A 16,637-nucleotide genomic window follows, 5' to 3' on the forward strand; every position below is an offset into this window, starting at 1 on the left:
TCTGTTGTTTGCCGGGCGCTCGGGTTCGGCACATCGCGGATCGGGTGGACAGATTATTGGGTGGGGCTGGGGAAGACCCAGCTGTCATGGTACACGTGGGTACCAATGACATAGGCAGAGGAAGACGGAGAGTCCTAAACGATTTCAGGGACTTAGGCGCTAAGCTGAGGACTAGGACCTCCAAGGTAGTATTTTCCGAAATACTACCTGTACCTCGAGCCACACCAGAGAGGCAGCGGGAGATTAGGGAAGTTAACGAGTGGCTGAGGAGCTGGTGTAGTAAGGAGGGTTTCGGGTTCCTGGAGAACTGGGCTGACTTCTCAGTCGGTCACCGGCTCTTTGGTAGGGACGGATTGCACCTAAATGGGGTGGGTGCAGCCGTACTGGGTGCAAGGATGGCCAAAAAGTTAGAGGGGCTTTTAAACTAGGGAATGGGGGGGAGGGTACAGATGTAGAATTAGACAGTGGAAAGCAAGTTTCAGAGGGCAGAAATGGGGGCATTAGCGGTAGGGTGTTCGGAGCTCCTATACCCAGGGTGGGTATGGGTAAAAATCAAGAGAGCAGCCTAAAAACATCAAATGAGGATAAATGTAACCAATCAAAATTAAGAGGTTTGTATACCAATGCCAGAAGCCTGGCCAACAAGATGGGAGAGCTGGAGCTGCTGATGTTTGAGGAGGACTTAGATTTTGTGGGGATAACTGAGACTTGGTTTGACAGCTCTCATGATTGGATGGCAACCATTCAGGGGTATTCCCTTTATCGCAGAGATAGAGAAGGTAAAAAAGGGGGAGGGGTATGTCTGTATATTAAGAACAGCATACAGGTAAATATGAGGGATGATATTAATAATGGAGCTATGGATGAGGCAGAATCCCTATGGGTAGAGCTTCAAATGGATGGCACGGCGGGGAAGGTAATATTGGGCGTATGCTATAGGCCCCCCAACCAGAGGGAGGAGGGTGAGGCGGACCTCCTTTTACAGATAGGATTGGCAGCAAGGATGGGAAATGTCATTATAATGGGGGACTTTAATTATCCAGATATAGACTGGGCAGAAGGAACCGCGCACTCAGCCAAGGCTAGGCAGTTCCTAAATGTTTTGCTGGACAATTTTATGGGTCAGATGGTGAATGCACCGACAAGAAACAATGCGGTACTTGACCTACTGATTACCAACGATACAGACCTGCTCATGGATATAGAAATACGGGACAACTTAGGAAACAGTGACCATAGGTCAATAAGTTTCAGTATTAATTACAGTAATAGGAAGCAGAGGGGCAATATAAGAACACTGAATTTCAAAAGAGCCAATTTCCCTAAACTGCGCTTGCTGCTAGAAAATATCAATTGGGATAGAACCCTGGGAACAAAGAACACGGAGGAAAAATGGGAGCGCTTCAAGAGCATACTAAACAGGGGGATTGGCCAGTGCATTCCAAAGGGAAATACATTTAAAAGAGCAAAAATAAACCCTGGATGGCTAAACTCCAACATAAAAATGTATATTAGTGCTAAAGAAAAGGCCTTCAAAAAATACAAGACTGAGGGGTCATTGGCAGCATTTAAGCATTACAAAGAGTGTAATAAGAAATGTAAAGATGAAATCAGGGCGGCTAAAATAGAACACGAGAGACATATAGCGGAGGAGAGTAAAAAGAACCCCAAGAAGTTCTTTAAGTATATAAACAGTAAGAAAGCGAGGCCAGAACACATTGGCCCCATAAAAGATGATAAAGGAAATATGGCCACTGAGGACAAAGAAAAGGCGGAAGTGTTAAATAATTTCTTCTCTTCAGTCTTCACAAAAGAATCGGGGGGCTACACGAACCCAGCTTGTAAGGCCGAACTAAATAATACACCTCAGGAAGTGCCGCCATGGCTAACAGAGGATAGACTTAGAGCTAAACTAGAGAAACTTAACATAAATAAATCCCCGGGACCAGATGGCTTGCACCCGTGGGTTCTTAATGAGCTCAGCCAGGTGATTGCCAGACCATTATTCTTGATCTTTAAGGATAGTTTACAGATGGGTATGGTGCCAGCTGATTGGAAAAAAGCCAACGTGGTACCAATATTTAGGAAGGGGCCGAGATATATCCCGGGTAACTATAGGCCGGTCAGCCTAACATCTGTAGTCTGCAAAATTTTGGAGGGGATGTTAAGGGACCACATACAAGACTTTAGTAATGAAAACGGTATTATAAGTAGTAATCAGCATGGATTTATGAAAAATCGTTCTTGCCAAACCAATCTATTAACCTTCTACGATGAAGTGAGCAGCCACCTAGATAAAGGTAAGCCTGTGGATGTGGTGTATCTGGACTTTGCAAAGGCCTTTGACACCGTTCCCCACAAACGATTACTGTACAAACTAAGGAAGGTAGGTATGGATCATAAGGTGAGTACCTGGATAGAGAACTGGCTCCAGGGGAGAGTACAGAGGGTGGTGATTAATGGGGAGTACTCGGATTGGGCGGGTGTGGAAAGTGGGGTCCCCCAGGGTTCTGTCCTGGGACCAATCCTGTTTAATTTGTTCATAAATGATCTAGAGGAGGGGATATCGAGTACAATCTCAGTATTTGCAGATGATACTAAACTAGGCATGCCAATATCTTCTATGCAGGATGTGGAAACCTTGCAAGCGGACCTGAACAAAATAACGGGGTGGGCAACTACATGGCAGATGAGGTTTAATGTTGATAAATGTAAAGTAATGCACTTGGGGGCCAGAAACCAGAAAGCAAGCTACTCACTAGGGGGGGAACCTCTGGGTGAGTCTAGGATGGAAAAGGACTTGGGGGTACTGGTAGACAACAAGCTTGGCAGTGGCATGCAATGCCAAGCCGCCGCAAGCAAAGCCAACAGAATACTGGGATGTATAAAAAAGGGGATTCACTCCAGAAATAAAGAGATTATTCTCCCACTCTACAAGACTCTGGTCCGGCCACATCTGGAGTATGCTGTCCAGTTCTGGGCACCGGTCCTCAGGAAGGATGTGCTGGAATTGGAGAAAGTCCAGAGAAGGGCAACAAAAATAATTAGGGGAATGGAGGACATCAGCTATGAGGAAAGACTACAAGCACTGAACCTTTTCTCTCTGGAGAAAAGACGATTGAGGGGGGATATGATATCAATGTACAAATACTGTACTGGTGACCCGAGCATAAGGAACAAACTATTCAGAGAAAGGAGATACAATAAGACACGTGGCCACTCACTAAAACTAGAGGAAAGGCGGTTTAACCTTAAAGTGCGTAAGGGGTTCTTCACTGTAAGAACGGTAAGGATGTGGAATTCTCTTCCACAAGCAGTCGTATCAGCAGGGAGCATTGATAGTTTCAAAAAACTATTAGATGGACACCTTAAAGACCACAACATACAGGGGTATACAATGTACGGTTAAAAGCAAACACACACACGCATCATAGGTTGAACTGGATGGACTGATGTCTTTTTTCAGCCTCACTAACTATGTAACTATGTAACTAAGAGGGCAGCATGTTCTTTTTGTCATTTCGGAATATAATGCTGGGATGTACTTTATTTTCCAAATTCATTTGGCCTTTTATTTAGTGCTAGTGGGACCTATGCATAGCTCTAAATTGAGTCTGTCTGCATTGGATGCTGTACATCGGTCCCACACGTATGTCATGAATCAGTAGCAGGATGGCCAAATCTGCATTTAGGAAATTTGGGCCAGGTCATACTGTATATATTGAAATATAAAAAATAGGATGAAAGGGGGAAATAGGTGCAGAAAAATGTTTCCTCTACTATGCCTTCACTTGATGTGTGGGAACCAGCCTAACCTGACCCATATATTCAAAAAATGTTCCACAAAGAGCGTGGAAAAAAGGAGGTTATAGGGTTGGTTCACCAAATAGGCAGAGAAACCAATTAGGTTATTTCTGTCAATTTAATAATGGTATTGAAACATGTGCAAATACAATTTAACATGCAGGTACTTGAGCATTAATGAATGAATAAGAAAGTGACATGGAACACTGAAGACAAGACATAACACACATATATTGAAAGTAAGATTTATTTACAGAAAACCAAAATCCATCCAAGCACCAGCCCACAGCAAATATAAAGATAAAGGTGAACCAAAAACCCAGTGACAGAATACCTAACTAAACAACCTAACAAATACAAAGCCCAAACAGCAACTAACTATATACAAAACAGGGAACATAGGTCAACAAGGTAAACTGGAGACAGCTGGAGATGCAGGGAGCAGATGGGAAGGGCAAACCAGGCCTGGGATCAGGAACAAGGGGAGCAGACAGGAGGCAGCAGGGTAAAGGTTGCAGGGCAGGAGGAAAATCAGGGTCAGGATCAAAATGGCACACAATATCTGGCAGTAGGGCAAAACACTAGAGCAAGAGGCACTAGTAGATGGGGACCTAAATACCCTTCCAGCAGCCAGCATCAGATGGAAATGAATCACTGGGATCTGCTGGGAAACATCCACTGGTGGACAATGGAACTATAACCTTCCATTCTGGGTGCCACCAGCAGGTGATCCAGGTCCTGACAACATATGTACAAGCAGAGATGTACGTGAAAATCAGTGAAGATCCATCCACCTATCATTTATTACTGCATGGGGCTGTGTGGGCCACAGGTGCCACCAGGTGGGTAAAAGCATCCCTCTGTGCAGGTGTATGGATATGAATGAGGCCTATGTAGTATGTTGTTGTTATATTGTGTTCTTCTAACATAGGGGTTTCCAAACTTTCTAAACAAAGGGACAGTTTATTGTCCTTTAGATTTTAGGGGGACTGGACTATGGCCAACGGGACTGGAAATTTTCCAGTCCCATTATTGGTGTCAGTGGGATAAATGTTGTTTCATTGTTGGTGACAGCGGGCAGAATAGTGTCTTGTATCAGTAGGAGGAATAGTGCCCCAAGATCTGGATAAAGGCAAGAAAGGGCTGCAGTTAGGAGACCACTGCTATAAAAGATGAGCCTGGAGAAGAACAGATGCAAATTTTTTGGACTTTAGAATTGTGACGTGATACAGATTTTATCTAAACAGATAGAAATAGGATGTATAAGGAACAGAATCCGCTTTGTAGCTGTTGGTCACCTGGAAGTCAATATTTATTGAAGATCAGTATTAATAGCACTACAATAACAATTTGCATATATTCCCAAAGTGATAGATCATAATCATTATCAGGGCAATTTGGAAATGTTTGCACACTTCATTCTTTGGAAAATTCAAACTTGGCTATTCCCCAACTAAACTATGTGCCAAGAATGTGGTCCTAATCAGATGCTTCTTGACCCAGCCCCAGCCAGAGAGAGGTATAAATGGAAGAAGAGGAAGTTGAAATTTAAAAGAATTCCAGGAAAGGTAAGTAACATAGCAATTGGCACTTACCTTCAACGGCAGTCTGGCTCCATATATCATTTCACATGTATACAACTAATAGTTTTGCTTTTAATCTAAATGTTGGAAACAGATGATAGATAGGTTCTCTCTGCTCACTGGAAGGATTAGGTGATATGTAATGGCTGATTGGTCATTTATATTTAGTTCATGTTTATAATCCTCTGCAGGACATGGCGTCTTTCTTGTCTAGCTACTGTAAAAGTCATTGGTGCCCAACCTTTTAACCATCTCCTATGTTATTTCTGCAGTCTCTGACCATCTCTTGTGATATATCCGCAGTCTCCGACCATCTCTTGTATCATGTCTGCAGTCTCTGACCATCTCTTGTATCATGTCCGCAGTCTCTGACCATCTCTTGTATCATGTCCGCAGTCTCTGACCATCTCTTTTATCATATCCGCAGTCTCTGACCATCTATTGTATCATGTCCGCAGTCTCTGACCATCTCTTGTATCATGTCTGCAGTCTCTGATCATCTCTTGTATCATGTTGGCAGTCTCTGACCATCTCTTGTATCATGTCCGCAGTCTCCGACCATCTCTTGTATCATGTCTGCAGTCTCTAACCATCTCTTGTATCATGTCCGCAGTCTCTGACCATCTCTTGTATCATGTTTGCAGTCTCTGACCATCTCTTGTATCATGTCTGCAGTCTCCGATCATCTCTTGCATCATGTCAGCAGTCTCTGACCATCTCTTGTAGCATGTCTGCAGTCTTTGACCAACTCTTGTATAATGTCTGCAGTCTCTGACCATCTCTTGTATCATGTCTGCAGTCTCTGATCATCTCTTGTATCATTTCTGCAGTCTTTGACCATCTCTCGTGTGATGTACGCAGTCTCTGATCATCTCTTGTATCATGTCCACAGTCTCTGACCATCTCTTCTATCATGTGGTCTCTGACCATCTCTTTTAGCATGTCTGCAGTCTTTGACTATCTCTTGTATCATGTCCGCAGTCTCTGATCATTTCTTATACCATGTCCACAGTCCATGTTCATCTCTTGTATTATGTTTGCAGTCTCCGGCATTCATTTAAAATGGGTGTGGTTTAACAAGAGACATATTGTTAACCTAATGCTATACTTTAATTAAACATATATAGGAGAACAATAGTTATGAGGCTAAAGAAATATAATAGTAAACAAAAACAGCTAAACATTGTTTTTAACAGTAAACATGTAAACCCAAGGTTTTAAGTAATTAGGGTGACATTACCTAGGTGGACAGTTACTCTGCACAATAAAGAAATGGTGGAAGAATACAACATGGGAAAAAATGAGGTGATCGAGCTGTCCCATACAACATAATATGCCTGATATATTAGCGCTTCCTTAGGTCAAGACAGAAGTATGAAGTATGCGGAGCAATAGTGTACCTAGCACAGTAAAGGGACACAGGGGCGCCACTAAGTGCAGTATTAAAAACAGCTTTTAATAAAATGTGCACACACATCAATCCACAAGAGGAACGCATGTAATGTATTAGCATCTGTGTATGGATCGCCCTCATACTGAGCCAAGATATCAGCAGCAGCAGAACCAGATAGTTGGATAAGTCACAGGAATGCTCGCCAGCTGAGGGTGGAAAGACATCCAGAACCACCATGGAGCGCGGAAGAGGAAGTGACGTAATGCCTGGAATCATAGGTGTGTGCAGCCCAGTGCATTAGGGTGTGCACTCCAAAGCTTAAACACACATGCGTGTGTGTGTGTGTGTGTGTGTGTGTGTGTGTGTGTGTGTGTGTGTGTGTGTGTGTATATACTATATATATATATATATTTATATACAGTATCTCACAAAAGTGAGTACACCCCTCACATTTTTGTAAATATTTTATTCTATCTTTTCATGTGAAATGACACTTTGCTACAATGTAAAGTAGTGAGTGTACAGCTTGTATAACAGTGTACATTTGCTGTCCCCTCAAAATAACTCAACACACAGCCATTAATGTCTAAATCGCTGGCAACAAAAGTGAGTACACCCCCAAGTGGAAATGTCCAAATTGCATCCAAAGTGTCAATATTTTGTGTTGCCACCATTATTTTCCAGCACTGCCTTAAGCCTCTTGGGCATGGAGTTCTCTAGAGCTTCACAGGTTGCCACTGGAGTCCTCTTCCACTCCTCCATGACAACATCACAGAGCTGGTGGATGTTAGAGACCTTGCGCTCCTCCACCTTCCATTTGAGGATGCCCCACAGATGCTCAATAGGGTTTATGTCTGGAGACATGCTTGGCCAGTTCATCACCTTTACCCTCAGCTTCTTTAGCAAGGCAGTGGTTGTCTTGGAGGTGTGTTTGGAGTCGTTATGTTGGAATACTGCCCTGCGGCTCAGTCTCTGAAGGGAGGGGGTCATGCTCTGCTTCAGTATGTCACAGCACATGTTGGCATTCATGGTTCCCTCCATGAACTGCAGCTCCCCAGTGCCGGCAGCACTCATGCAGCCCCAGACCATGACACTCCCACCACCATGCTTGACTGTAGGCAAGACACACTTGTCTTTGTACTCCTCACCCAGTTGCCGCTACACAAGCTTGACACCGTATGAACCAAATAAGTTTATCTTGGTCTCACCAGACCACAGGACATGGTTCCAGTAGTCCATGTCCTTAGTCTGATTGTCATCAGCTAACTGTTTGTGGGCTTTCTTGTACATCATCTTTAGTAGAGGCTTCCTTCTGGGACGACAGCCATGCAGACCAATTTGAAGTAGTGTGCTGCGTAAAGTCTGAGCACTGACAGGCTGACCCTCCCCACCTTCAACCTCTGCAGCAATGCTGGCAGCACTCATATGTTTATTTTCCAAAAACAACCTCTGGATATGACCCTGAGCACGTGCACTCAACTTCTTTTGTCCACCATGGTAAGGCCTGTTCTGAGTGGAACCTGTGAGGTTAAACCACTGTATGGTCTTGGCCAACGTGATGCAGCTCAGTTTTGGGGTCTTGGCAGTCTTCTTATAGCCTAGGCCATCAGCAACATTTCTTTTTTTCAGATCCTCAGAGAGTTCTTAGCTCTGGTGCCATGTTGTACTTCCAGTGACCAGTATGTGAGAGTGATAACACCAAATTTAACACACCTGCTCCCCATTCACACCTGAGACCTTGTAACACTAACGAGTCACATGACACCGGGGAGGGAAAATGGCTAATTGGGCCCAATTTGCACATTTTTACTTAGGGGTGTACTCACTTTTGTTGCCAGCGGTTTAGACATTAATGGCTCTGTGTTGAGTTATTTTGAGGGGACAGCAAATTTACACTGTTATACAAGTTGTACACTCACTACTTTACATTGTAGCAAAGTGTAATTTCTTCAGTGTTGTCACATGAAAAGGTATAATAAAATATTTACAAACATTTGAGGGGTGTACTCACTTTTGTGAGATACTGTGTATATATATATATATATACACACACACACACACACACACAGAAACACACGTGATTTTCACGTGACCGCATCGCATGGCAAACTGCTCCTTTAACCACTTTATAGACGCGCTATACCGGAAAGATGGCTACAGCGCAGTTCTGTTGTTCCAGGAGGGCATCTGTAAATGTCCTCCCTGAACCACGCCCCCTGTGTTCCCCCTGGTAGATCACTGTGTCCACAGATTGCGATAAAGGGCCCTTTACCATGTGATCATCTGTGTCCAATCACAGCTGATCACATGTAAACAGACTTGCTGGGTGTCGGCACTACTTTCCTCATGCACTGTTACAGCGCGAGGAAAGCAGAAACGATAACCGGCAAGTGTGACAGGGGATGTGTACACAGATAATCAGGGAATTATCAGGGCACATTTGGCATGTAATTTTTTTGTGGGGGGGAGCGGGTACCTAGTTTTGACAGGTACCCGCCTCCACTTCTGCTCGCGCTGCCTAGGCGGCTCAAGCAAATGTTCTCCTCTTTCCCCTCCTTCCCGGCAATCTTCTGGGACATGTCACAGGTCCCAGAAGATTGCCTGGCCACTAAGGAAGTTCAGCGCAACTCACGCATGCGCAGTGCACCCCAGGCTGTGAAGCCACAAGCTGTCACAGCCAGGTGCCCACACTAGTGATGTTGGCGCATTGTTGAGAAGAGGGAGAGAACCGAGGCTTTGGGTGACCGCATCGCTGGACCGTGAGACAGGTGAGAGAGTGTGTTTAATAAAAGTCAGCAGATAAACTTTTTGCAGCTACTGACTTTTAACCACTTAGGGACAAAGCCTTGTCAGAATTAATAATACATTAATAATTAATAATATCTCGCTGTGCCTCCATTATGTCAGAATGTTTATACTGCTCTGAATATAACAGTGTCTATTTATGGTTAATAATAAGCAAAGATCTGTGCGAAAGGAGAATCTCAACTTATTCCATAAATCAATATGTAGCGAGTTCTTTTTATTGAATAATTTCTTTTTAAAAGCATATACCAATCTTAGTGAAAACAGTCTACAGTATGGAATATATAAAAGTTTTATTCACGAGACATGTAATCATGATAAATGATCAAACTTGAGATGACCCAAAAAGATAACTTTACAAAAATACAAACTTCAAACAATGAATGCAATGTGATTTGTAGCTCAATAATGAAAGTGAAACTGAAACAAAGTTAAAGTGAAACGAAAGCAAGATTACCATTTCCCCAGATGTAGTAGAAACCATATTTAATGTATACTATACAATCAGACCACAATTGTCTGCGCAATGCAAAATCTGATAATCACTTCACTGCAGATGAAGTGAGAATAAGCCATGCAAAACGGAAGACTTAAAATCGCAAATAATGCGCTTAATCTGATATTAATAAAAATATTATAAAAAGCAAAAATCATCTCTTTAGAGAAAAATCTACATATGGTTTATATGGCTGGGATTGTACTTTCGTTACCCCTTAGGTATGAAATGTAAAACATTTAAGGCAGTACATAAACAATATTGAATAATAATCAAATAATTAGCAAGGCATAATTACCATATTTAAAATGGCCGCTAGCTTAGAATAGTAGTTACCAGGTTCCTTAAGATGGCTGCATTTCCAAGATGGTGGCCAATTAGGGAGGAGCTTCGTTTGGCGTCCCTCAAAGGTTCAGATACATGATGTATTGAAATGAAGTCTGTGTAGATGAGTCTGTGCATGGCTGTTATTAGTGTGTATGTTGTAAGTGTGATGTATATTGGGCAAAATGTGATGTGTCATGTGTCTCTCTCATCTGGGCTTTTATATGGTATAGAACAAAGGATTATTAAAATTACCATAAGTTAAACCCAGAGGGAGGAACATGATCATCATTGGTTGGAACATCTTATTCATTAACTGGTGATGTCATAGGGTGACACCTCTTGGTCAACCAGTATATTAAAATTAAATAAGATTTCTCCATTTAAGACTATTATAAAACAACATAAAATGTAATCATGCTCTCATCTATGACATGTCCATTTAATCCACCAGGTATCTGAATAAAGATTATTCTGGATAACACCATTCTCATATTTAATATATCTTATTTAAAATATATTGGATTTTACTTTTTAACCCAAGACTTCAATTACCGTAGTCAGCAAAATGGCAGTATTGCATTGCTCTTAGGTTCAGTATGACAGCATTATTTATCTTCAAATAAACATCGAACCTTTATATTGACCCATAGCTTACAACCAGACCTTCTAAATTAAACTCCTGGCAAGGCCAGAAAAGTTTATGATGCTTTCTACGACTTACAATTTACAAATGTTTACTGAAGCCTCTCGACATCAAAATCAGTAAAGTTAGAATTTAGCAAAATATGAAACAATTCTAATATATAACGGTCTTCTACATATCTATGTATGCTAGTTTTATATATATTTCAGTGTTAATATTATGTTACATATAAGATATAACGTATCTGTAAATCCTATTTTTAAATGAATTTAAACACAGAATACCTGACTCATTATATGATCCCACACAAACAGGATTACCTTGGTATATTGTCAGCTAGTCTTTATCTTAAAGAAAGTCAACAGACTATTTATTACTTTAGCTTAGGTCAACACAACATGTTTGGGTAAACCTGTTTAAGAAAATTTCCTGAACAGGCAATTTTCTGTTAAAGGATATTTTAACCATTTAGTAACCTGACCAAAATGGATGCTACTGCTTCATTTCTATGCAGATCAAAATATGACATTTCATTTCTATTTGTTAAATTTAACGTCCCCAAATAACCCTGACAGCCTATTTCTCACATTTGTTGTTTACAAGTTAAAATCAGTATTTTTAGCTAGGAAATTACTTAGAACCCCTAAACATTATATATTTTTTTTAGCAAAGACTCTGGAGAATAAAATGGCGGTCATTGCAACATTTTTTGTCACGTGGTATTTGCGCAGCGGTCTTTCAAATGGAATTTTTTGGGAAAAATACATTTTACTGCATTTAAAAAAAAAAAAAAAAAACGAAACAGTAAAGTTAGCCCAATTTTTTTGTATATTGTTAAAGATAATGTCACGTCAAGTAAATAGATACCTAACATGTTACGATTAAAAATTGCGAACACCTGTGGAATGGCGACAAACTCCATAGGCGATGCTTTAAAAAATTGTTAACAGTTACTAGTTTAGAGTTATAGCATAGGTCTTTTTTTTAAAAACATTGCTCTCACTCTGATGATTGCGGCGATACCTCACATGTGTGGTTTGAACACCATTTTCATTTGTAGGCGCGACTTAAGTATGCGTTTTCTTTCGTGCGTGAGCTCACGGCAACGGGGGCGCTTTACCATTTTTTTCCCCCTATTTATACTATTTGTTTTTTTTTTTAGCACTGTTCTTTTTTTAAAAAAAATAAAAAAAATCTGATCACTTTTGCAAACATCCCTTGTGACAGTAATAGGCAGTGACAGGTACTCTTTATGGAGGGATCGGGGGTCTAAAAGACCCCAAACCCCTCCTCTGCACTTCAAAGTATTCAAAATGCCAAAATCTGTATTTTTGAATACTGACAGTTTTTAAATTCGGCACCGTTAGCAGCCGAGTAAACTGGAAGTGGCGTCATGAACAAAGCCCGGATGTGCCGGCTGGTTGCTCAAGTCTCCCAGTGGGACAGGAGACCCGGGCAGAGCCACGGAAGGTGGCAGGATGGGGGGGGACATCATAATGGCCAAGCAGCTCTCAAGCCGCATCAGCTGTTATCTTCTGAAAGCCGACCGTCGGTTCTAAAGAACGGTACCAGAATGATGCCTGCAACTGCATATCATTCTGGTACAACCACTTCTCCGAGCCGACGTACAGGTATATCAATTCGTGGGAAGTGGAACTCCACTTTAAAGTTGTTATAGCTGCAAAGACTGGGCCAACTCAATATTAAACCCTACAGACTAAGACTGGGATGCTATTAACGTTCAAGTGCGTGTAAAAACAGGTGTCCCAACATGTTTGGTAATATAGTGTAAGTCAGTTGTGGAGTTGGGAAAGGGCATATAGCACATAAGTATGACAGGATTTAAGTTGACATTCCCATGCTGTGTCACTCCAGTTACTGTATACATTATAGCAAAGTTAATTTTGCACTTTGTCTTATTATTGTATATCAGTTTACATTTTCTGAATGCCTTTTTCAGCATTATCTCTGTATCCAGGTGTCATCATGATCCGTTGGCTTGTCCTTCTCCTGGTTCTCTGGGTAGCTGAAAATGCTCTGGGTAAGCACTCAGTTTTTGCATTATGTTGTAGAGATGTGTTGTAATACATTGCCTTATGGCTTATATAGTGCTTGGAGAGAGTTTAAGTGCCAAACCGGTCGTAATTTATTATGTTTTTAACAATGTGTAGTTGTAGCATTAATGTGCTAAAAAAATGATTGTACATAAGGCACTTGCGTCCTAGGATACTGTATGCCAGGGGTCTCCAAAATTTTCAAGCAAAGGGCCAGTTTACTGTCCTTCAGGATTTAGGGGGGCCAGACTGTGGCTAGTGGGAGTAGATAATACCCCAGCATCAGTGCCCCATCATTAGTTATAATGGGGGGAATAGTGCCCCATTATTATCAGTAAGATGAATAGTGCCCCATTGATGGTGCCAGTAGGGGGAATGGTGCCCCATCAATGGTGCCAGTTCCTGGAATAGTGCACCAAGGACCAGATAAGGGCAAGCAAAGGGCCACATCTGGCCCCCGGGGCCACAGTTTGGAGACCCCTGCTATATGCGAAAAAAGTGTGGTTGAGGCAGAATGGACTTCCATGGTACCACCATAGATGAAACCATAATTTTTGATTCACGAACAATATCAAAAATCTTGACAGACAGGCAATTCATGCTTAAAAAATCACATGTACGACTTTCTCAAAACTGGACTACTATATAATAGTGACACTAAATGGTGCCCTCAATCAAATAATATGATCTTAACAGTGTAATGTTCTGGTACCTTTGGGTACCCTAATTACTCTTTCATAAGTGTATGCGCCCCACCATTCTCTTTTGGTAAGGTGCGCATACACCTTTAAGACTGATGCTGTCATCACTGAGCGCCGGACTGATGGCTATTTAGATCGCCGGCTCTCACTCACATGTGTTCGTTCAAACTGCTTTGTGCCTTGATGCTAACCTGTCTTGAAGCTCTCATGCTTGCAAGCTTACCTCGCTGTCGGAACCACGCTGCGCTGATCCCTGTATCCTGCTACCGGATCATCCGCTCTTGCCGAACCTCTCCTCTGCTACATTGCTATTAGTGATAAGTACCCCGTAGGGGAAACCTCTATAACTTTCATACTAAAGCTTACACTATCTAGCTCTGCATACCAAGGACTATTACTACATCTGCATTTTCTAAGATTGCTAGCTCTTGAGCCTACTACCACCTGTTCTTGCACTGGGTTGATCTCTCTTGTATGTCCACCTGCTACTCTGTCATCTGCTACCATACATGATTGCTAAACCTATCTGCATCTCATCTGCTACTATCTTACTTTAAAGAACATTTCCTTTCAAGTGTCTGTCATCTACCATCTCTACCTAACCTGTCTCTTCAGCCTATCATCACTGTGTTACTATATACATAAGCCACTCTAGGAAACATCTTATTGAGTGTGTGTATTTACTTGCTGAATTGAGATCCTCCACACATGATGAGTCATTGAGAGTTGGGAATGGTGTCTCAGCGTTTCTCTACATGACTACTGAAGTGGAATATTTCTGCAGCTGAAAATCCACACCATACATAAAACGCAGGAGCGTTACAGATTGAACGAACCTCAAATGGATTCAGCAGAAATAACCACTCAGATGACACAATTAAAACAGCAAGTAACTGCGTTAATACACGCATTTGCTGAATTAAAAGAAGACAATCAGGCTCTGTCGCAGCAGGTAATTAGACTGACACAACTTACCACTGCTCAGTCCCCTGAACCCAAAATAAATCCTCCTTTGGTATTTACAGGCGATCGCAAAAGATTTCGCGAATTTAAAAACGCATGTGAGTTACTTTTCTTGCTAAAACCCCGTACCTACCTTACTGATCACATTAAGGTTTGTACTATTATTTCTTACCTAACAGGCGATCCTCGGGCCTGGGCAGACTCTCTTTTTGAGAAAAGCGATCAGCTTCTCAACTCCTATGCCTTGTTCCTAGCAGAACTCACTAGCCTATATGATGATCCCAATAGGCAGAGTACTGCCGATCTTCAATTAAGATCCTTGAAACAGGGTAGGAGACCTGTAGAAGACTTTGTCGCAGAATTCAAGAGATGGACCCTTGATTCAGAATGGAATGATGCATCTCTGAAAACCCAATTTAGGCCTGGCCTATCAGAGGCCGTTAAAGACGAGCTCGCCCGAGCGGATCTGCCAAAAACCCTGGATGCATTGATACAACTCAGTATCACCATAGATAGAAGACTACGAGAAAGAAAGGCTGAGAAAATGGGAATGCCATTATCCAGTTCTTCTCGGATTTCGGCTGTTGACCCCGTTCCTATGGAGATAGGAACCATACGCCCACCTCTATCAACTATGGAAAGAGCCAGAAGATGATCTGGTAATCTCTGCTTGTACTGTGCATCCCCAGATCACAAGATAAACGTCTGTCCCCTAGTCTACAAAAAGAAGGGTGAGTGTTCACATGTCCTCCTAGGGGGATTGACAACTTCAATCACTAACCCTTACCTTTCTGTTTGCTTAACATTACAGTGGGACCAGAACAGGATTACTACTAAGGCCATGATTGACACAGGATCTTGTGGAAATTATATTGACATACGTTTTGCTGCTTTAAATAAAGTTCCTATTATTTCTAAACTTAAACCTGTCTCAGTGAGTCTTATTAACGGTGTTCCTTTACCCTCTGGTCCGATCACTGATCAGACACAGGCACTCCTAGTCACTACTAACGGGTCTCATATGGAGACCACTACCTTCGATCTAATATCTTCACCCCACTTTCCCATTGTTTTGGGACTTCCCTGGTTGCACACACATCAACCAACCATAGATTGGAAGGAACGGACCCTGACCTTCCTCTCTTGCTATTGCGAGGGTACGTGTAACCTCCCGTCTTTCGGGAAGATCCTGTCTGTGGTGACAGATGAGATTGCACCATTATGTTATCAGGATCTCTCTGAGGTTTTTCTTGAGAAAAATGCTCAAGCACTACCTCCCCATTGAGACTATGATTGTAGCATTGATCTACTCCCAAATAGCAAATTGCCGTTCGGTCATGTTTATCCTCTTTCACAGGATGAACTTTCCCATCTCAAAGACTATTCGGATGAGAATTTGGAAAAAGGTTTTATTAGACCTTCCACTTCTTCCACAGCAGCAGGACTCTTTTTTGTCCGCAATAAGGACTCAAGTCTCAAGCCTATCATCGACTATAGGCAATTGAATGCTATTACAATAAAAGATCGCTATCCTCTACCGCTTATCCCTGAGCTCATTGAGCAGGTGTGTGGAGCTACCTATTTTTCAAAATTGGACCTGAAAGGAGCATACAATCTCATTCGAATCCGTGATGGACACGAGTGGAAGACTGCATTCAGAACCAGATACGGATTGTTCAAATATCTTGTAATGCCATTCGGGCTGTGCAACGCCCCTGCAGTTTTTCAACGATTTATAAACGATATTTTCAGAGACTTACTAGATGTCTGTGTTGTGGTATATCTGGACGATATACTTATATATTCACGATCCCTGTCTGAACACATAAGACATGTAAGACTAGTATTATCGAGATTGCTTGCACACA

The 16,637-nt window shown here is 42.0% G+C and overlaps 1 protein-coding gene across 1 annotated transcript in view; it reads left to right on the forward strand.

The window, feature by feature from the left end:
- Positions 1-13,010: 13,010 nt before the first annotated feature.
- The window catches only part of LOC309560270 (peptidoglycan recognition protein 1-like), a 36,331-nt gene continuing 32,704 nt past the window's right edge, over positions 13,011-16,637 (forward strand). Inside the window, exon 1 of the mRNA XM_082263855.1 lies at positions 13,011-13,092. Within this exon, the coding sequence (XP_082119981.1) occupies positions 13,038-13,092 (55 nt within the window). The 5' untranslated portion in view covers positions 13,011-13,037. The remainder of the gene's footprint in view (positions 13,093-16,637) is intronic.

The sequence above is a fragment of the Pelophylax lessonae genome (genome assembly GCF_965119305.1).
Source record: "Pelophylax lessonae genome assembly, chromosome: 7".
NCBI classification, from domain to species: Eukaryota; Metazoa; Chordata; class Amphibia; order Anura; family Ranidae; genus Pelophylax; species Pelophylax lessonae.